This window comes from Garra rufa, chromosome 23 (assembly GCF_049309525.1).
Source record: "Garra rufa chromosome 23, GarRuf1.0, whole genome shotgun sequence".
Lineage (NCBI taxonomy): Eukaryota > Metazoa > Chordata > Actinopteri > Cypriniformes > Cyprinidae > Garra > Garra rufa.
This window is the reverse complement of record NC_133383.1, coordinates 9,166,936-9,188,272: the sequence shown is the minus strand read 5'-3', so window position 1 is coordinate 9,188,272 and position 21,337 is coordinate 9,166,936. Positions and strand designations below refer to the sequence as shown.

Genomic DNA, 21,337 nt, shown 5'->3' with positions numbered 1-21,337 from the left:
ATTATGAGGGGAAAACAAAATCCAAACCCACATGGCCCTGTGTGAAAAAGTGTTTGCCCCCTAAACTTAATAACTAGTTGGGCCACCCTTAGCAGCATCAACTGCAATCAAGTGTTTGTGATAACTTGCAATGAGTCTGTTACAGCGCTGTGCAGGAATTTTGGCCCACTCATTTTGGCAGAATTGTTGTAAATCAGCCACATTGGAGGGTTTTCGAGCATGAACCGCCTTTTTAAGGTCGTGTCAGAGCATCTCAATAGGATTCAGGTCAGGACTTTGACTAGGCCACTCCAAAGTCAAAGTTTTTCTTCAGCCATTCAGAGGTGGATTTGCTGGTGTGTTTTGGATCATTGTCCTGCTGCAGAACCCAAGTTCACTTCAGCTTGAGGTCACGAACAAATGGCCGGACATCGTCCTTCAGGATTTTTTGGTAGACAGCAGAATTCATGGTTCCATTTATCAGGTCCAGAAGCAGCAAAACAGCCCCAGACCATCACACTACCACCACCATATTTTACTGTTGGTATGATGTTGTCTTTCTGAAATGCTGTTACTTTTACACCAGATGTAATGGGACACACACCTTCCAAAAAGTTCAATCTTTTGTTTCGTCAGTCCACAGAGTATTTTCCCAAAAGTCTTGGGGATCATCAAGATGTTTTCTGGCAAAACTGAGACGAGCCTTTATGTTCTTTTTGCTCAGCAGCGGTTTTCGTCTTGGAACTCTTTTTTTGCCCAGTCTCTTTCTTATGGTGGAGTCATGAAGACTGACCTTAACTGAGGCAAGTGAGGCCTGCAGTTCTTTAGATGTTGTTGTGGGGTCTTTTGTGACCTCTTGGATGAGTCGTCGCTGTGCTCTTGGGGTAATTTTGGTCGGCCGGCCACTCCTGGGAAGGTTCACCACTGTTCCATGTTTTCGCCATTTGTGGATAATGGCTCTCGCTGTGGTTCGCTGGAGTCCCAAAGCTTTAGAAATGGCTTTATAACCTTTTCCAGAGTGATAGATCTCAATTACTTTTCTTTCTCATTTGTTCCTGAATTTCTTTGGATCTCAACATGATGTGTAGCTTTTGAGGATCTTTTGGTCTACTTCACTTTGTCAGGCAGGTCCTATTTAAGTGATTTCTTGATTGTGAACAGGTGTGGCAGTAATCAGGCCTGGGTGTGGCTAGAGAAACTGAACTTTTTCACACAGGGACGTGGGTTTGGATTTTTTTTTCCCCTTCATAAAAAAAAACCTTTATTTAAAAACTGCATGTTGTGTTTACTTGTATTATCTTTGATTAATATTTAAATTTGTTTGATGATCTTAAACATTAAAGTGTGACAAACATGCAAAAGAATAAAAAAATCAGGGAAGGGGCCAACACTTTTTCATACCACTGTATAGAGAGAGAAATCCTGAAAGGTTTTCCTCCAAAAACATAATTTCTTTAAAGTCCCCCTGTAGTCAAACATTTTATCCCCTAAAATATTTGATCATCAAAATTACATATTTAAATTTAAAAATTTTCTCATGCTTTAATGTAGCCTCATTTACTATACGCGGATCTATGAATATGCAAATGAGCTCCGCCTCCACTTACTCACACCAGCCAGAGCCTCCTGATCCGTCATTCACTAACTGAACTTAACTGTAATAAACGCGATATAATGGCGATACACGGATAATGACTGATAAAACTATGTTTTTACTAGCAGACAACTACTGTGGATATTGTAACATTCGTTAAAGTTACTTACTTGATGATGTTGTGTCCTCAAAATGCCTCGAAGGCTTGAATGCAGCCTAGATAGTGATTCCAGTTCGCGTCCGCGAGCATGTGTGTCTGAAGTGCAGATGACAATGTGGGAGAGGTGCTTCTGACTCTGGGCAACTTTTACACTGTTGTCGCGGGTTATTATTTAAGTTAATGGGCTAGCGGTTAGTGGTTTTGCTCTATTTAATTTTTGGTTTTGTGCTGGTAATCCTATTGGTATATTTTGCATGCTAATGATATAAATATACCCATTGACGTGATTGGTTATTAAACTTGTGACTTGGCAAAAAAAGGGGCTGTTTCAAACCGCATTTCTGGGACAGCCTTTTTAGAAACCACAGTTTTAAAGAGAAAATACTAAGCAATGGTGTTGATTTATGGATTGGCTCATGGTTTGTCTAAAAGCATATTAAAAACACCACATAGACAAATAAACAACACAAACTTGATTTTCACTACAGGGGAACTTTAAGACTGAAGAAAGAAAGACATGAACATCTCTGATGACAAGGGCTGAGTAAATTACCTGTACATTTTTGTTCTGGAAGTGAACTTCTCCTTTAAAACGTCTAATACAACTATGTGGGCATTGAAACATGCACATAAAATTGAACAATGCCATTCCAAATGCCACTGAAGGAGAGTCACATCTAAGTTTTCTTCTTCTCTCTCCAGTTCCATAATAGCTTTATTGCCATTTGTCAGAGAGCCTGTGATTTCTCAGGACACACTTGGAAAGAAAAAAAACTGGGAAAAGTTGGGTAGACTTCTATAGTGGTGAACAGAAACTACAACAAATTTACTTTTGGGTTTCCATTTGCTCTAATACTAACAGAGACAAAATCCACAATAGCATAATAGCAAAAAATATTGAGAGATTAATTACATCAGTCAGAACAGAGAAATATGTCAAGTTTGCCATTACTCCCTCAGCGTATGTATTAGAAACACCCTCACAGCAGCATTAACTAGATTTAAATGGATAGTTCATCCATTTGTTCCAAACCCCTTGAGAACACAAATTAGGAAATATTTGATGAAATCTGATAGCTTTCAGGCCCTGCATAGACAGCAATGGAACTGACATGTTCAAGACCCAGAAAGGAGGAAAGGACATTGTTAAAATTGTCCATGTGACATCAGTGATTCAAACATAAAGTTATGAAGCTAATAGAATACTTTATGTGCACAAAAAAAAATATATACAAAAACTTTATTCAACAATTTCTCCTCTTTTGTGTCAGTCTTCGATGTGCATCTCATAACATTACCGTTGAATCACTAATGTCATATGGACAATTTTTTTTGGCCTTTTTCTTGCTTTTTTTAATCGACAGGACAGTGGTGAATGACTGAAAAGCTTAGGGTGGAGAGTTGGGAACAGGATTGGAAAAGGACCACGAGTTGGGACTCGAACTCGGCTCACCAGAAGTGCAGTTGCACTATATTTCAGTGCTTTAACCGCTGGGCTATCAGCACCTGCCAATAGCTACTGAAAACTAACCTGATCACATTTCAGAAGGGATCCCCACGTAAAATGCGTAAAATTCGCATTCCAGGGGCTAAACATCACGTTATTAGGTTTGCTTCAACCCGCGGTCATGAAAAACAACTCGCATCAACAGTGTTAAAATAGCCTATCTTTCTGTTCCCTGAACATGTCAGTTGTGCTGCTGTCTATGCAGGGTCAGAAAGCTCTAGGATTACATCAAAAATATCTTAATTTGTCTTCCGATTAGAGAAGGTCTTACGGGTTTGAAACGACATGAGGGTGAGTAATTAATGACATAATTTTCATTTTTGGGTGAATTTTCTCCTTAAATGTAATTTAATGACAAGATAATGTAACACAAAGTATAGAGATATAAATGCACATCTTTTTTTATGAAAAAATATATATTTTTAAATGCTAATAACTGGATATGTGTCATCGCAGTCTTTGAAAAAGATCCTAATTGTTTTCCAAAAATGAATTTAAAATATTACCTCTGAACTTTGGGATATTTCATCTCAGACATGACGTTTGTGGCTTCGGTTTGTTTCTGTTTAAGATGCCGTGGCCACATGTTGTCCACCCAATCCACTAGATCCACCTAAAGACAATCAGAAATACATTAAATTAAAGCGACAGGATGATAAAGAGTAAACTCCAAAGAGATGCTTAATAACTAGAGTGATTTAAAACAATAATTTAATTCTACCCCTCTTCTGTACTCATTAACATTAACAGGTGACCACTGCATGTGACGATTTCGGGCAGCTCCAGTGTTATTTTATAGTATTCTTAATACAGTCTTACGGTTATTTAAATTTTTAAGTAGCTTTTGTTTTATATTTTAGCTTAATTTTAATTATATTTGCGAACCCTGACCACAAAATCCATCTTAAGCAGCAAGGGTATATTTGTAGCAATAGTCAAAAATACATTGTATGGGTCAAAATTATAAATTTTTCTTTTATGCCAAAAATCATTAGGACAGTAAATAGAGATCATGTTCCATGAAGACATTTTGTAAATTTTCTATCTTAAATATATCAAAACGTAATTTTTGATTAGTAATACGCATTGTTAAGAACTTTATTTGGAAAATTTTAAAGGCGATTTTCTCAATTTTTTAAATAGTTGTAAATCGGCCAAATATTGTCCTATCCTAACTAACATACATCAATGGAAAGCTTATTTATTTAGCTTTCAGATGATGTATAAATCTCAATTTCAAAAAATTGACCCCAATGACCATTTGTGGTCCAGGGTCACATTTATAGTAATTGGTTTAAAAAGAGAGATAACTGAAATATGTATGACTTGATTTTTTGCAAATAAAATAACTGTAATACCCAATACTTGCATGAAGGTATTAAAGGGATAGTTTGCGCATGTCATTCCAAACCCTTGGTCGCGATCACACCGAGCGCGTTTTAGCAGTTGGAGGCGCCTCTTTTGAATGGTTTTCTGTTGGCAATGAGCGTTCTGCGCGCCGCTTATGCGCACCGGGCGCATAAGCAGCGCGGAGAACGCTCACTGCCAACAGAAAACCATTCAAAAGAGGCGCCTCCAACTGCAAAAACGCGTTCGGTGTGATCGCGGCCTAAGACGTTCGTTCATCTTCGGAACACAAATTAAGATATTTTTGATGAAATCTGAGATCTTTTTGACCCTGCATAGAAAGCAACGCAACTGACACGTTCAAGGCCCAGAAAGGTAGTTAGTGGAATCAGTGCTTTATTCTTAATTTTCTGAAGCTATGAGAATCATTTTTGTATGCAACAAAACAAGGTCTCACGGGTTTGGAACGACATAAGGGTGAGTAATTAATAACTGAATTTTCACTTTAGTGTTAACTATCCCTTTAAAGATTGAATTGCATGCGAAAATATCACTGTGCCATAAATTATTACTTATTTATTAAACTTCATATTATTAAATAATTTCTTGTGCCTTACTAAAATCCCTGCTTTCATCTACCCGATTCACACTTACTGACATGCATGATACTTTAATAATTACAGTCAAATAAGATTTGTCTTAATGTCATTTTAAATAGCAACTGCATGTTAAAACTGGCTTTTTAGAGCAAGCGAATGTTGAAAAGCAACTAATCAACTTAAAAAATTCGACCAAGTTTCTTACCACTGTCGGTCTCTTGATCAAATTCTCCAGTTTGGTGTGACTGAACTCCAGACTGATGACATTGAACAGCCTGTCACGTTCGTCCTCAGGCGTCTCATAGTAGCGGACAAACTGCGCCATGCTCATCTCGGAGCCCTTCTGTGTGCTGACGTCCATAACGTCAACCGCCCGCCTGCTGCCTGAACATCCATGCAGAAACAAACACTTTAACACTTGATAGGCTACTCCTTTCATTATAAGAAGTTTCTATTAAATCCGTTTTTTAATGCTAAAGTGAGATGGTACAGAACCTATGGAAGATTGTTTTTGGACTTTGTTTTCTGCATTTCAGAATTCCAAGATATAAACAAAGAATTGTGAGATGTAAAAACTAATGTTAAATATAAATTCTCGTTTTGTTTCCTGCAGTTTCGTTTAGATCTCACAATACTGACTTTTTCCTCAAAGTTATGAGTTTAGATCTTGCCATTTTGACATTTTTCTCAAAATTCTGACTTAGAATTCAGAGTTTAAATCTTGATACTCAAAATTGCGTGGAAGACTTGAGATAAAAAGTCAAAATTACCTTTTTTTTTTTTTTATTCTGTGGTGGAAACTAACTTCTAAGGGATATCAAATCATTATGAATAAAGAGTTTAATTCTTTTAAGGAATCGGATACACATGGCATGGCCTATATTAAGTTGCAGTTGCTTAGTATCACCACCAGAGGACGTAAATGTTGTTATAAATCTATTTTTTTGGTATTTTTCTGCACTGGTCTTTCTTTTAAATTACTGCAACTAAGCTATATTATGCACTTAAGCATTTTGCTTCTAACTCTTCTTAAGAGTGCACAGGTTTTCAATATTCCTCACGGTTTCTGACTAAAGATTAATCCTATTCTTAATACACAGATAATTCTAAAGTATTTACCAGCTTCATAAATCAAAGTACTGGCCATAAATCTGAGAGTAAATGCGAAGCTCAGACAGCTTATGCTCTTCCTCAACCCTAATAAGAAGTAAGATGGACTGTGTATATGTGGATGATAATATCAAATGAATCAGCCGGTAAACAAATGCAAATGTACTCTTCATAATACCAACACACACAGAAGAGACATGGTGCATGTGTTTAGTTTCATAATACAGCGGCAGAACATTGTCCTGTTCATGCATTATGCAAGCCCTGATTAGATATTGGTAATATAAAACAGAAAAGGCAATAAAAGTCCCAGACAATGAAATTGAAAACTAAAGATCAAAACATTTTATAGCCTTTTAACTGAGTACATCTGTACCTGTACACTGAATAAATTAATTTAAAAAAAGTGTAATTGTGTACTTACCAACCAAACCCTTGATTTCGCTTACAGTAAATTCTGGATCCGGCATCCTGTAGTACATTAAACAAATCAGATAAGTGATTTGCAATGTGAAAGGTATAGATTTATGTGAAATAAAACTGGTTTACTTGCTCTTACCTGATTCCCAGTCCATCTTTGGCTTTAAATACGAGCGGAGCTCGCAGTGCCTCTTTTTGAACATACTCATAGGTAAAATCTAGGAAGTGGTTGATAATAGTTAGATTGTGTTTTAAAAACAAATCCCTGGATTTGAAAATGTAGCATATGTGAATGACACAAGGATTACTTGTAAACAAAGATTTTAAAAACACGTTCTTATTTATTATTATGACAATTTTCCACATTTTAAAATAAATGTAAAGTCATCAAAACTATGAAGCAGCTCAAATGGCAGATTGGGAATTATGTAGTGGCCAAATAATATTTGATATATAACATTTATAGCAATATTATATATACACCCACACTCATGAGGTTCATATGAATGCTGGACACATGTTGGCTGCTTTTTTGTCACAATCCACTAAAACTAATACAATTAAAAAAAATACAATTTTAATTTTGTAAATAAATGTTATGTCCTGTAGGCACAATTTATACTTGTCAAAACAGAATTTTAACTAATTGTCTTATTCAAAAGTGCACATAGACTACCAGTCAAAACGATGATTTTTAATGTTTTTTAAAGTCTCTTCTGCTCACCAGGCCTGCATTTATTTGATCTGAAGTACAGTAAAAACAGTGAAATTTTGAAATAGTTTTACCATTTAAAATAACCGTTTTCTATTTGAATATATTTCAAAATGTAAATTGATTTTAAAGCTGAATTTTCAGCATCATTACTTCAGTGTCACATGATCCTTCAGAAATCATTCTAAAATGCTGATTTGATGTTCAGGAAATATTTATTATTAATAATATTTTAAACAGTTGAGTACATTTTTTTCAGGATTCTTTGCTCTGAATTTCAAATATCAGCATTCAGGATTCAAAAATCAGCATTTATCTGAAATAAAAACATTCTCTACACTATTCAAAAGTTCATTTCTATATAGAAATTACAGAAATTAATACTTTTATTAGTAAGGATGCTTTAAATTGACCAATAGTAATGATAAAGACATTTAAAATGTTACAAAAGATTTCTATTACAGATAAATGCTGTTCTTCTGAACTTTCTATTCATCAAATAAACCTAAAAAAATTCTACTCAGCTGTTTTCAACATAATAATAATAATAATAATAATAATAGTTTTTCGAATCAGAATATTACAATGATTTCTGACGGATCACATGACTGGAGTAATGATTCTAAAAATTTGCTTTGAAATCACAGGAATAAATTACATTTTAAAATATACTGAAATAGAAAACAATATATTTTGTTATTTTCAGTAAACATGTTTTAAAATTGGACTCTTGCTGTACTTTGGATCAAATAAATGCAAGCTTGGTGAAAAAAACCATACAAATCTTACTGTTCATAAACTTTTGACAGGTAGTGTATGCTTTATTTATAAAGGGATATTCACCCAAAAATGACAATTCTGTCATCATTTACTCAACCTCATGTTGTTTCAAACTTATATGAGTTTCTTCCTGCTGCTTAAGACAAAATAAGACATTCTGAAGAATGTATGTAACCAAAACGTTTCCAGTCCCCATTGACTTCTATAGAATGGAAGTCAATGGGGACCAGCAACTCTCTGGTTTAAAATATCAACACATACAGGTTTGAAAGAACTTGTGATTAACTAAATGACAGTATTTTAAGTTCTGAGTGAACTATGTCTTCAACGTCATCCGTTTGGTACTAAACGATGAGCACAGCTACACGTGCAACTTATATTTCAGAATCAGAATCAGAATCAGAATGAGCTTTATTGCCAGGTATGTTTACACATACTAGGAATTTGTTTTAGTGACAGCAGCTCCACAGTGCAACAGAGTGACAGTGACAAGACAAGACATAGATTATAAAAAAAGAACAATATACAAGTACACAAGACAAAGTGCAAAGTGCAAAATAGCAAAAACACAATATACAGAATATGCCATTACTATGTACAGGTATATTAGGTGCAAATTTGGATGTAAGTAGGTATTAATAAATACTGAATAGATTAATAAGGCGTATAATAGTGCTGCAGGTTCCACGTTTTTGCAGGTGCAGGTGCCAAGAGAAGAACTAAAATATAAGATATATAACAGGAACCCAATAATTAAGACTACAATAAATATTAACTACACTAATAAGCAATATACACACAGAAAAGTAAAAGAGCATGTACCTTTTCCCTCCATATACTGCACAAATTCACCGTTGTATGAATTGCTCTCAAGTTTGTCCTCCACGCTGAAGCCCCTGATGTTTGTGATTTCCTCCACATCTGACAAGTCCTCGTTCTCATCGTACATCCTCCTGCAGATCGAGCGCTGGACGAAAACAACATAAGATGAAGAAAGCCTGCCTCATTCTGTGCTCGGATATTAGATGTTATGTCACTTGCGCGAATGTCAGATTCCATGATTAATACCCAGGCCTTAATCGTCGACCATCTTACATCTGTTATATAATTAATACATGTCAAATCAGCGTGAACGAGTTAAACTTCCCGATGAATATTAGACACACGAGGGTCGCGGGGCACCAATGTGTGCTGTTTCGTATATATGGAGCATCTTGCTCTCTTTGTAATATTATGAAACATGTGTCCTTTCCTGTTTACCATGACGAACGTCATTACATTGAAGCTATTACTGTGGCGTACGTCGCTTTAATTCTCGTATTGCAGTGATTCGCCCCGATTCAGGCCACTAAACACAATGCGTGTCGATGTGAGGCTGAAATTCCCGATTTAAAACGAGTCTTTGAGAGGACAGCTTGAACTACACACCAGTTTGCGTCCGGATTCCGCACACGCCTCCATGTCCGAGCCTTTCGTCCGCGTTAATTCCCTCAGCGCTTTATTTGGACCATATCTAACGCGTAAAGTTGTGCACACTTTGATTGCTTGTATTGAAAACTAAGTAGGAACCATTTTTGTGTAGTGCACCGTGACGTCACGGTCAACAGAATCAAAACATTGCCGGAACGTCACGCGGATCCTGTTTATGAGGGGACAAAACAATATCCGATTTTTCCCCCCCGAGTAGTTACAAGAATGGTTTGTGTTTGCTTATTTTTAAACACGAGGAAATTGTTTTTGAGGGATTCGGAATTGCTCTTTCTTTCTTCTGTTTGGCACGCGCGCTCCTGCACGCACGCACGCGCTGCAGCTGCTCTGCTCGTGCATTTGTGCTTCATCTACAACACTCTGCTAGTGCAACAGTAACTAAACATCTACTACCGTTTGCCCCTTTTTAATATTACATCCACACTTTATAGCCTTATTTACTAATTACTTAATTATTTTGGGGCTTTGTATTAAAACTGTAAAGTTTATAAGAGATAATATTATATTTAATATATTTTTAATTTAAATTCAATAAAAACTATAAAGATTTAAAGTTGTCCCCAAAATATATTAACTCTGTCACCACTGACAATTTACAGTAATAAATAATAAGAATTATTATTACTGTTGTTGTTGTTTACTTATTTAGTAATTATTTTTAATAATAATAATAAAGTATTAAATAATGCATAACATTCACTAAAATTAACGCAGACTGTTAACTAAAATTCAGTTATCTTTTTATGAAAAATATTATTGTTTATATTTGCTATAATTCCTTTTTTTATTATTATTATTATTATTATTATTATTATTATTATTATTAAATTGACATAAAAATATGCATATTTTCTAATATAGCAGGGGGGTTCCTCTTCCTGACATTTTTAATAATGCATAAAGATACCAAAAAAATGCATGCTCCAGACAAATAAAAAATCGTTTTTTTTTAAATAATGCATAACTAAATCACATTAATTTAAAAAACATTACATAAAATGTCATTATATTTTTATGAAAAATATTATTGCTTATAATTGCTATAACTGCTTTTTTAAATATTATTGTTTATATTTGCTATAATTCCTTTTATTATTATTATTATTATTATTATTATTATTACTGTGTGGGGCAGAGTTCGTCTTCCTGACATTTTTTTAAATAATAGCTAAAGATAACTAAAATAAAAAATGCATGCTCCAGACAAATAAAAATATAGTTTCTTTTTTAAAATAATGCATAACTAAATCACATTAATTTAAAAAACATTACATAAAATGTAATATATTTTATGAAAAATATTATTACTTATAATTGCTATAACTGCTTTTTAAAATATTATTGTTTACATTTGCTATAATTCCTTTTATTATTATTAGTAGTAGTAGTAGTAGTTGTCACAAGGATGGTCTGAGACGAGCGGATCCATATGCAGCATTTAATTGTACAGGCAAACAAACACAAAGGGGCAGGCAGAAATCGTAGTCAAACACAGGCAGAATGGTCGGGGCAGGCAGCGAGAATCAAACACGGGAAGGAGTCCAGGAATCAAAACACGGGAAAACAAACACGGGAAGAAACACTCAGAAATGCAGCCGGGGCAATACAAGACTTTGCGAAGAAGCTGTGTGTGTGAGTGGTTTATGAACAGTCAGTGTGATGAGAAACAGATGCGTGCAGCAATCAGTGCAGTGGGTCACGAGGAGCAGGTGTGAGCAGTGATTGGTGCAGTGGCTTGTGGAGGAGTAGAGTCCAGAGGCGAAGGTGGGGCTACGACCGACCAGGGTGGAGCCGGAGGGACGATGGAGCCCGGTGGAGCTGGTGGACCGACGGCCGACAGCGGAGACGAGGGAGCAGAGAGCCGGGGTGGAGCCGCAGGGTCGGAAGGCCGAGGCGGAGTCCAGGACTCTGAAGCTGGAGGCGATGGTGAGGGATCCTCCAGCCAGGACACCGATGGAGACTGGCAGTCCCACGGCAAGTCCTCTGCACCGAAGGTGGGTTGAAGGTTAGCAAAGGGACTGTCAGGAGACAGAGGTGGTAGGACTGGGGCAGTGGGGAGGGTGGGTGGGAGACTCGACAGTCCATAACAGGGCAGACAGGAATCTCAGGACGGCTGGACGGAACCAGCGGAGGCTCTGGAAGGCTGGGCGGTACCAGCGGAGGCTCTGGAAGACTGGGCGGAACCAGCGGAGGCTCTGGAAGGCTGGGCGGAACCAGCGGAGGCTCTGGAAGACTGGGCGGAACCAGCGGAGGCTCTGGAAGACTGGGCGGAACCAGCGGAGGCTCTGGAAGGCTGGGCGGTACCAGCGGAGGCTCTGGAAGACTGGGCGGAACCAGCGGAGGCTCTGGAAGACCGGGCGGAACCAGCGGAGGCTCTGGAAGACTGGGCGGAACCAGCGGAGGCTCTGGAAGGCTGGGCGGTACCAGCGGAGGCTCTGGAAGGCTGGGCGGTACCAGCGGAGGCTCTGGAGGGCTGGGCGGTACCAGCGGAGGCTCTGGAAGGCTGGGCGGTACCAGCGGAGGCTCTGGAGGGCTGGGCGGAACCAGCGGAGGCTCTGGAAGACTGGGCGGTACCAGCGGAGGCTCTGGAAGGCTGGGCGGTACCAGCGGAGGCTCTGGAAGGCTGGGCGGAACCAGCGGAGGCTCTGGAAGGCCGGGCGGTACCAGCGGAGGCTCTGGAAGGCTGGGCGGAACCAGCGGAGGCTCTGGAAGACCGGGCGGAACCAGCGGAGGCTCTGGAAGGCTGGGCGGTACCAGCGGAGGCTCTGGAAGACTGGGCGGAACCAGCGGAGGCTCTGGAGGGCTGGGCGGAACCAGCGGAGGCTCTGGAAGACCGGGCGGAACCAGCGGAGGCTCTGGAAGGCCGGGCGTTACCAGCGGAGGCTCTGGAAGGCCGGGCGGAACCAGCGGAGGCTCTGGAAGGCCGGGCGGAACCAGCCGAGGCTCTGGAAGGCCGGGCGGAACCAGCGGAGGCTCTGGAAGGCCGGGCGGAACCAGCCGAGGCTCTGGAAGGCCGGGCGGAACCAGCCGAGGCTCTGGACGGCCGGGCGGAACCAGCGGAGACCCTGGACGGCCGGGCGGAATCGACGGAGACTCTGGGAGGCTGGACGGAGCCATCTTGGCCGGGGACTCAGGGTTGGCGGCCATCTTGGCCGGGGGGTTTGGTGTTGTGGACTTTCCTACTGGTGCAGGAATGTGAGGGAGGCGGAGCGAAAGTCCACAACACCAAACCCCTGACGCTGATTGGTTGGAACACTGTTTGTTTATCTGTGGAAAGGTTGGTAGTGCCGATTGTTTTTTTGGCATATCTCGGACCCTAGGCTGACCAGAGAGACGCGTTTTTTTCACAGACAATTTATGGGGCAGGCAGCGAGCGGATCGTGATGAAAGGTCAGCTGAATTTGACACTTTATGTTTCAGGCTAGAAATTGCTGATACAACCTTTAAGGCTTTATAAAAAAAAATAACGTTTTTTAATAATGCATACCGTTAGCTAATATTCAATTATATTTTTATGAAAAATAAAAAATGTAAATTTTTAACAAAATGCATACATGAAATTGCATTTTAAACAAATGTTTATAATAATAATATTATATAAGTATAATACTATTATATAAGTATTCACCTACAACGATTATGTTATGTTCACACACCAGTAAGGTGGCAAAACAGCTTTGCGTCTGTTACATTTAACATAACTGTAAATGTTGTGTCTATTACATTATCGTTCAGTTGAATGTGTTGTCGCGAAGGCTTGTGGGTAATGCCTTCACGATGCATCCAGTTTCACTTGAACAAGCCAGCTGACTGTCTCGCTCGGGCGCAGCGCTGGAGATTCACCATTAACCCAGCAATGCAATGCTTCGGCTTCGGCTCAATCTCAGTTGAATCTCTCGGATAGTTTCTCACAATCTCTGCTCGGATGAACATGAGTCGGAACGAGCATTCGCTGCAGGCTCTGTCCTGGAGAAAGCTGTATCTGAGCAGAGCCAAACTCAAAGCGTCCAGTCGCACGTCTGCTCTTTTATCCGGTTTCGCAATGGTGAGTTGTTTTTCGCCTATGTTTATTTAGTGCTGTTGATGTTCAGTTCGCACCGGCAGTACAAATGACCGAGTTGTTAAATAGGAAGCGCGTGTTTCATAATGTTGTGTAAGTTTAAGCGCATATTTTGGCTTCAAAAAGCGCCTGACGCGAGTCTTTGATGCATCTGCAGTCACAAACTGACAGCCACAGTTGTTTAGCTTGTGCTAACGCTCAGCTAGATACTGTACTTACATGCATGACTGCAGCTTTTACTTAGTGGTGGTGTTTAGAAAGAGCATCACGAGTAGCTTAACGCCGGGTAATTGACCGGATGCAGCAAAAATCTCAAGAACTTCTTGAGACTTCCACCGCAGTGCACTTTAATTCAGTGCCAAACCAATTCTTGAGACATCTCTGCACTTCATTTGCACACGTACAACTTTAAATTAACCTGTTAATGTTCATTTATCACATGTATAATCTTTATTTTTGGTATTCTTTATTGTTTTAATATATATTATATAATTTGTAAAATTAGTTATATATACACACACACACACACACACACACACACACACACACATATATATATATATATATATATATATATATATATATATATATATATATATATATATATATATATATGTGTGTATATAATGAATATGATCAAATTTTTATTTAAATTGATGATTGATGTAATTTATTTACATATTACTTACATATTTATGACTAATAATAAAGAAATGTGAAGTGTTTATTATAAACTAATAAGCTAAAAACATTATTTTTCATATTTCTATAAAACTTCTCACATGTTTATTTTATATTTATATACACATACATATATGTATTTAAAACTGTTGTATACACAAGTATTTAAGTATATTTTAAATATTATATTTAATCTATTATTATAGATTAATAGATAAACTAAAGCATTACTTTTTCATATTTCTATGACACTTCTCAGATAAATATATTTTTATAATTATATATATATATATATATATATATATATATATTTAAAAAATATATAATTTTATAGTCATATAATATACACAAATATTTAAATATATTCTATTTAAATATTCTATTAAACTTTTTTAGAATAATATATAGGATAATTTTACTGTCATATATATACAAATATTAAAATGTATTTATTTACATATTACATATTTATTGCTACTAATAAATAAATGTAAATTATTTTATTTTTTGTAGATTAATAGAAAGCTAAAACAGCATTTTTCTATTTTCTATATGTGTATATATATATATATATATATATATATATATAACAACACTTCCCAGATAGACGGATAGATAGATAGCTAAAAAAACAATATTTTTTAATATTTTATAACACTTCCCAAATAAATAGATTTTTATCATCATATATACGTATATACACAAATATTTAAATTAGTTATTTATTTACATATTATTACTGACATAGTACTCCTAATAAATAAATTTTCCATATAATTTATAATTATGCTTTTTTATAGTATAGTATACAGTTTATAGCTAGCAACATTTTATATATTTTGTGTTACATAAGCTTATGAATTGAAAATTCAGTTTATGGAATAAAAAATCAGTTAAAAACTTTGTGAATCCTAGTCTTCTCATTATAATAACTTATGTTACAGTACAATGTTGAATTCAGAAACTACATTTTACCTATATTTACCTATATTCAACAGGTGGCCATGGTGGAAGTACAGCTGGACACCAATCACGACTATCCTCCCGGACTGCTCATTGCTTTCAGCGCTTGCACCACCGTGTTGGTGGCCGTCCACCTGTTCGCCCTCATGGTGAGCACCTGCATCCTGCCAAACATCGAAGCGGTCAGCAACGTGCACAATCTCAACTCTGTGAAGGAGTCTCCGCATGAGAGAATGCATCGCCACATCGAGCTGGCCTGGGCGTTTTCCACAGTCATAGGAACGTTGCTCTTTCTGGCCGAGGTGGTCCTGCTTTGCTGGGTCAAGTTTTTACCCATTAAGCCGAAAGACCAGAAAAACGGTACTATATCCGCCGGGGTGGCCGCTGCGATCACGTCTACCTCCATCATGGTGCCTTTTGGCTTGATTTTTATCGTCTTCGCTGTGCATTTCTACCGCTCGCTGGTCAGCCACAAGACCGACAGGCAGTTTCAAGAGTTGGAAGAGCTGGAGGACTTACAGAACGAATTGGACCACCGAGGGGAGGCGTCTACCTTACAGTCTCCCAGTTCCCTTTACCCCTAGTTTGAGAAAAAGCTTCTGTTAATGTTTTAGGTTTGTCAAGTGTTGCAACACATCGTGTTTTTGACCATAGTATTGATCTATCTGTTGCATGTGGACACCAAAGCGTCCAGTTTCCACTGTTTCTGCTAGATTTAGTTATAACAGACTGTGATAACTGTGAAAGCATGCACTGCATGTTTTACAGATATTTTCTTTTCACTTCTTATAGGAATAATTCACCCAAAAATGAACATTTTCTCCAAATGTATTCACCCTCAGGCCATCAAAGATGCAGATGAGTTTGTTTCTTCATCAGATTTGGAGAAATTTAGAAATTTGCAGATCCTCTGCACTGAATGGGTGCTGTCAAAATGAGAGTTCAAACAGCTGATAAAAACATTGCAGTATTTCACCCACACCACTCTAGACCATCAGTTAACATCTTGTTAAACAAGTCCAATATTAATACATTTTTAACTAATATGGCTAAAATACGAGTCCTTTATGCATAATATTGCTTTTTCCAGTGAAAAAGTCATCTCGTCTAAATCAAGAGAGAAATATGCACAGATCAAGCAGTGTTTGATCAAACAGTTGAGGTCAAAAGTTTGCATCCCCTTTCAGAATCTGCAAAATGTTAATTATTTTACCAAAATAAGAAGGATCATATAAAATGCGTGTTATTGTTTATTTAATACTGACCCGAATAAGATATTTCACATAGAATATGTTTACATATAGTCCACAAGAGAAAATAATAGTTGAATTTATAAAAGTAACCCCATTCAAAAGTTTACATACGCTTGATTCTTAATACTGTGTTGTTACCTGAATGATCCACAGTTGTGTTTTTATTTTTTTGTTTAGTGATAGTTATTTATGAGTCCCTTGTTTGTCCTGAATAGTTGAACTGCCTTCAGGTTTTACAAGTTCTTTGGTTTTCAAACATTTTTGTCCACTTTAAAGGAAAAACGATGCATTAAGAGCCGGGGGTGAAAACTTTTGAACAGAATGGAGATGAGGACTAAATATCATATATATGCATATATATCAATATCATTTTCATTTAGTATTGCCCTTCAGATGCTACAGAATATAGTTACATGTTTCCCTGAAGACAAAATAAATTCAATTTGCCCTGATATTCAAATTCAAAAAGTTAATTGCAGCTTAATGCATGTTTTTTCCTTCTGGAGCATCAGTGAGTGTTTGAACCTTCTGTAATAGTTGCATATGAGTCCCTCAGTTGTCCTCAGTGTGAAAGGATGGATCTCAAAATCATACAGTCATTGTTGGAAAGGGTTCAAATACACAAAAATGCTGGAAAACCAAAGAATTTGTGGGACTTGAAGTTTGTGGTTTGACTGTTCAGGACAAACAAAGGACTCATGAACAACTACCACAAAACACAAACACACAGCTGTGGATCATTCAGGTAACACACAGTATTAAGAATCAAGTGTATATCAACTTTTGAACCGGTTCATTTTTATAAATTCAACTATTATTTTCTTTTGTGGACTATATGTAAACATCTTTTATATGAAATATATTATTCAGGCCAGTACTAAATAAACAATAACATGCATTTTGTATGATCCCTCTTATTCTGCTAAAATAATTAACATTTTGCAGATTCTAAAAGGGGGGTGTAAACTTTTGACCTAAACTGTACTTGCAAAAACAGTTTAAAACACATATTTTGTTAGATTTTAATGTGAGTGGACAACGGGAGATGAACTTTTTCAATAGAGGAAGCATTATTATGGATTTTGAACTAGTATTTTGGTCAGAAGTGATGGTTCAAAGTTATGTGTTTCTTATAGTCTCAGCCTCAGACATATGGTACACTGGTATGGTACATATGGTATGGAAACACTTCAGGAATGTCGAAGTCGTCATCTGATTAGTTGAATTTGACCAGATTTCCGGGAGACGCGAGTGTGGCGTTTATTTTCGGTCCGCCGGGAAACAAAGCCCAGACTGATTTACTCGGCGTTTTGCCAAAAGGTGCTTATGCAGACACCATTGTTGTTATACACATTTGCGACGTTTGCAAATAAATTACTGACTTATTGCTTGTTCTCCCTCTTCTTAGTTATCTTTCAATGCTGGTTATTTCAATGACTGACTTGTTGCACGCCAGTCTGTTGTTGTGGGGGCATTTCCACGCACAGAAACATGACGCTGAACGAAACAAACTGTGATTGGTTGTTTGACATGTCGATCAAACGGTCTTATGTGCGGGCCTTGGCCAATGAAAGCTGCCATGAGTTCCAGACCTTCAGCCGTCAGTCTGAAGGTCTGGCTACTCAAGACTATGTTTCTTACAAACATGCAGATTTTCACTTCACAAGACGTTAACTGATGGACTGGGTTACTTGTGAATTATTATGTTTTTATCAGCTGTTTGGACTCTCATTCTGGCGGCACCCATTCACTACAAGCAAATCTGCTCTATGATTTTTGGGTGTACTATTCCTTTAAATCACCACAGGTAAAATCCTTTATTTCAGTACGGCAGCTGTGCCAATTCTGTTACTCTGTTATTTATTCTTTTCACACAAGCAAGCTACATTCTTACAGACACGAGTTTATATTACAAAAACACTTTTTTAAACGCTGATCCGAGGCTGTGTTTGACATTATTACAGTGCAGGGGACACTTTTATGTCCTCTTGACCGAATAATTCTCACGCGTTTAGAATCAGGGCTTCGCTGTTGAACAGCAGAATCAACCAAAAAACCATAGTCTTATTCAAACTCCATTGTTTACCTAAATGAACCCCCCCGAAAGAGCACATCTTAGTAGAAACAAAGGCACTTTATCAACGTTTGTCTGCCCTTTTTTGGTAGTATTTGAAACCGCTTCCTATTAAAGGGGCCTCTGTTCACTCCAAAGTTGGACTCGAGTACTCAGAGCCGTCACGGCTAAAGAACGGGCAGGATTGTGCTAGCAAACACAGCGTTATTAAGCAGAGGAACGTTTAAGCAGATACATCAGTGAAAATGATTAAAACAACATTTGATTAACATGTTCAGTATTGCCAAATTGAAACAGAATTGTTGTTTTTTTTCTAAAGTATGAGATTATATCCATTTTGTGTAAAGTTTGATTGAGAAGAGCACAGCATGTGCCGGAATTTAAAAACCCACAGTTTTATACATTTTAATTAAAGTCTTAATCAAACCAAGTTCAACCAAACACCTTTTTGTGTTCTTTTATGCATTTGTAGATGCATTATGTACCAACATATTTTTTGTATGGTGTTTTTATTGTGAGTGAGGGGTACAAAACAAAACACATTTCGCTGCACTAGTCTGCTTTTTTTTTGAGTTCAGGATATTGTCAAGGTACATATTGCCTAGCAACGGTATGACTTGGAATCGTGGTCTCTGTTGAGTCCTGCTTGTCCTCAGTGAAATATGCTTGTGCCTCCATCAGCACAGCCTGTGAATCCTGTAGGCAAACCTTTAGACATAAAAGCAGAGCTTTGAATCAGCATGCAAACAAGCCATGCAAATTTCGCTATTGCAGTGGTCAGAACCTGTGACTGAAAGCTTGTTTTCTCAGTGATGCTTCATGCATTACTGTTCAAATGGAAATCATGCAAATGGCCAAACATCGGCGTTAATCATTTACCTTGGGAATTGGATAAACTGTTGGTCTAACTGCTGCTTCTTTCTCAAAATCAGATACAGTTCCGCACTTTGCGACGCCGTTGACCCAAAAGCCTTCGTACAGCTGACCTCTGTCCAGGTAGAAGAACTTGCCTTGTCCGTTTTTCTGTCCATCTCTCCAGCTGCCCACAAAGCGGTTTCCATTAGCTTTAGAAAAAATGATTAAATGTCTGGTTTACAATTCATAGCTCAAAAAAAAAAAAAACATGTTTTATTCTGCATGAAGAAAATGAAGCCAGCTTTCAGGACCATTAAGATTATTTGCATTACATCATTATTTTCATTAAGAAAAAAAAAAAACAATGATTACTATTATTAATATATAATAAATGTATTATAAAAAAAACTTAAATAAAAAATAATTTAATATAATTACACTACGTGTTTTATATTTGATTATTTTTTACTATTATTACTATCATATATATAATATGTTTTTTATTATTTAAATAAAATAAATTGTAATGTTAAATATAAACTTAAAATATAAATCCAGTATGTATGTTTGTATGTATATATATATATATATATGTTATTTCTGATTCATAAATACCAAATAATAATGCATAAAATATATGCAAAAATATGTATTTCTTACATTTAGCTTGTTATATAAACATTATGGCCTGGTTTCACAGACAGGGCTTAGACTAAGCCAAGATTAGATCATAGTTCAATTAGGACATTTAAGTAATTTTTATAAACATGCTTACAAAAAACATTACTGGTGTGCATCTTGAGACAAAACAAAGGCACTGATATATTTTTAAATCAATCAGTGCAATTTTGTTTCAGTTGAAACAACTCAGACTTACATTTTAGTCTAGAACTAGGCTTAAGCCTTGTCTGTGAAACCGGGGGTATATATACATTATACAGTATATATAAGATATATTTAAGAGTGTTTGTGTTGAGTTTAGTGTTTGTGGTTATGGTTTTTATGCTGATTTTCACTTTTTTCTGTATGAAAAATTGTGCACTTAATATTCATAAAAATTGACATTTCAGTTTCTTTATATTAAATAATTTTAATGTTTGTTTTGTTTATTTTTGTTACAAATGTGAATGATTTGGACATGTTTTAGTGAGCTCAACCTGACTTGCTCAATAACAAAAAGTGCATACCTAGCAGAAGCAAACCCTGTCCATGCTGTTTGTCCTTCAGCCACTCTCCCTCATACAGCTCCCCGTTCTCAAACTGCATCCGTCCCCATCCGCTCCTCTGATCCTCCTTCCACTGCCCCTCATAGAAAGCAGACAGACTGTAGAAACATGTCCCAGCACCCTTTGAAGGAACAGCCGACAATTTATTTGTGGAAACTGTGGACAGTATGATGGCAAACAGTGTTTGATACTTACTTCCTTCTTGTCATTCAGCCAAGAACCGACATAAACCCTCACATACTCTTTGGTTTCAGGGTCAGTCCTGCTCAGGGTTCCATAGCCTTCTCTCTTTCCACACCTCCAGTCCCCATCATAGATCATTCCTGTCCTCTTCCAAACCTGCGTTCCTTTTCCTTATCAGAGTGAAAGCTATGCTCAGGAACATACTCTTAATGGAGGGAAAATCATCCTGCCAAATCAAGCTTTGATAAGCAGCGTTTCCTAGGAACACATAATGTAATCTGCAGAAGACATCTAAATAACAAAGTCAATTAAATTAAGGCTTGGCTATTAAAACTGCCTTCTCAAG

The 21,337-nt window shown here is 37.2% G+C and overlaps 3 protein-coding genes across 3 annotated transcripts; 1 reads left to right on the top strand and 2 right to left on the bottom strand.

The window, feature by feature from the left end:
• Window positions 1-3,742: 3,742 nt before the first annotated feature.
• Window positions 3,743-9,896, bottom strand: LOC141298877 (lysine-specific demethylase 2B-like). The gene is made up of 6 exons (XM_073829195.1): window positions 9,637-9,896; window positions 9,031-9,175; window positions 6,856-6,934; window positions 6,721-6,767; window positions 5,392-5,570; window positions 3,743-3,853 (listed from the first exon to the last, which is right to left on the bottom strand). The coding sequence occupies exons 1-6, from the start codon at window positions 9,667-9,669 to the stop codon at window positions 3,743-3,745; spliced, it is 594 nt and encodes a 197-aa protein (XP_073685296.1). The 5' UTR covers window positions 9,670-9,896.
• A 3,573-nt stretch (window positions 9,897-13,469) lies between these two features.
• Window positions 13,470-19,157, top strand: orai1b (ORAI calcium release-activated calcium modulator 1b). The gene is made up of 2 exons (XM_073829907.1): window positions 13,470-13,741; window positions 15,436-19,157. The coding sequence occupies exons 1-2, from the start codon at window positions 13,622-13,624 to the stop codon at window positions 15,982-15,984; spliced, it is 669 nt and encodes a 222-aa protein (XP_073686008.1). The 5' UTR covers window positions 13,470-13,621; the 3' UTR covers window positions 15,985-19,157.
• A 143-nt stretch (window positions 19,158-19,300) lies between these two features.
• morn3 (MORN repeat containing 3) lies at window positions 19,301-21,244 on the bottom strand. Its single transcript, XM_073829908.1, has 4 exons — window positions 21,004-21,244; window positions 20,770-20,929; window positions 19,607-19,791; window positions 19,301-19,435 (listed from the first exon to the last, which is right to left on the bottom strand). The coding sequence occupies exons 1-4, from the start codon at window positions 21,127-21,129 to the stop codon at window positions 19,313-19,315; spliced, it is 594 nt and encodes a 197-aa protein (XP_073686009.1). The 5' UTR covers window positions 21,130-21,244; the 3' UTR covers window positions 19,301-19,312.
• Between the last annotated feature and the right edge of the window lie 93 nt (window positions 21,245-21,337).

Bases quoted from the DNA above. Each gene is read 5' to 3' on its own strand.
- morn3 (XM_073829908.1), bottom strand. From the start codon at position 21,129: ATGATCTATGATGGGGACTGGAGGTGTGGAAAGAGAGAAGGCTATGGA. The intron at 20,930-21,003 runs GTAAGTATCAAA...GTTCCTTCAAAG, and splicing joins GGCTGAATGACAAGAAGGAA to GGTGCTGGGACATGTTTCTA. The intron at 19,436-19,606 runs GTAAATGATTAA...TTATGTCTAAAG, and splicing joins CAGTTTATCCAATTCCCAAG to GTTTGCCTACAGGATTCACA.
- orai1b (XM_073829907.1), top strand. From the start codon at position 13,622: ATGAACATGAGTCGGAACGAGCATTCGCTGCAGGCTCTGTCCTGGAGA. The intron at 13,742-15,435 runs GTGAGTTGTTTT...TATATTCAACAG, and splicing joins TTTTATCCGGTTTCGCAATG to GTGGCCATGGTGGAAGTACA.
- LOC141298877 (XM_073829195.1), bottom strand. From the start codon at position 9,669: ATGGAGGCGTGTGCGGAATCCGGACGCAAACTG. The intron at 6,768-6,855 runs GTAAGAGCAAGT...AATGTACTACAG, and splicing joins AAAGATGGACTGGGAATCAG to GATGCCGGATCCAGAATTTA. The intron at 3,854-5,391 runs GTAAGAAACTTG...GATTGTCTTTAG, and splicing joins TGATCAAGAGACCGACAGTG to GTGGATCTAGTGGATTGGGT.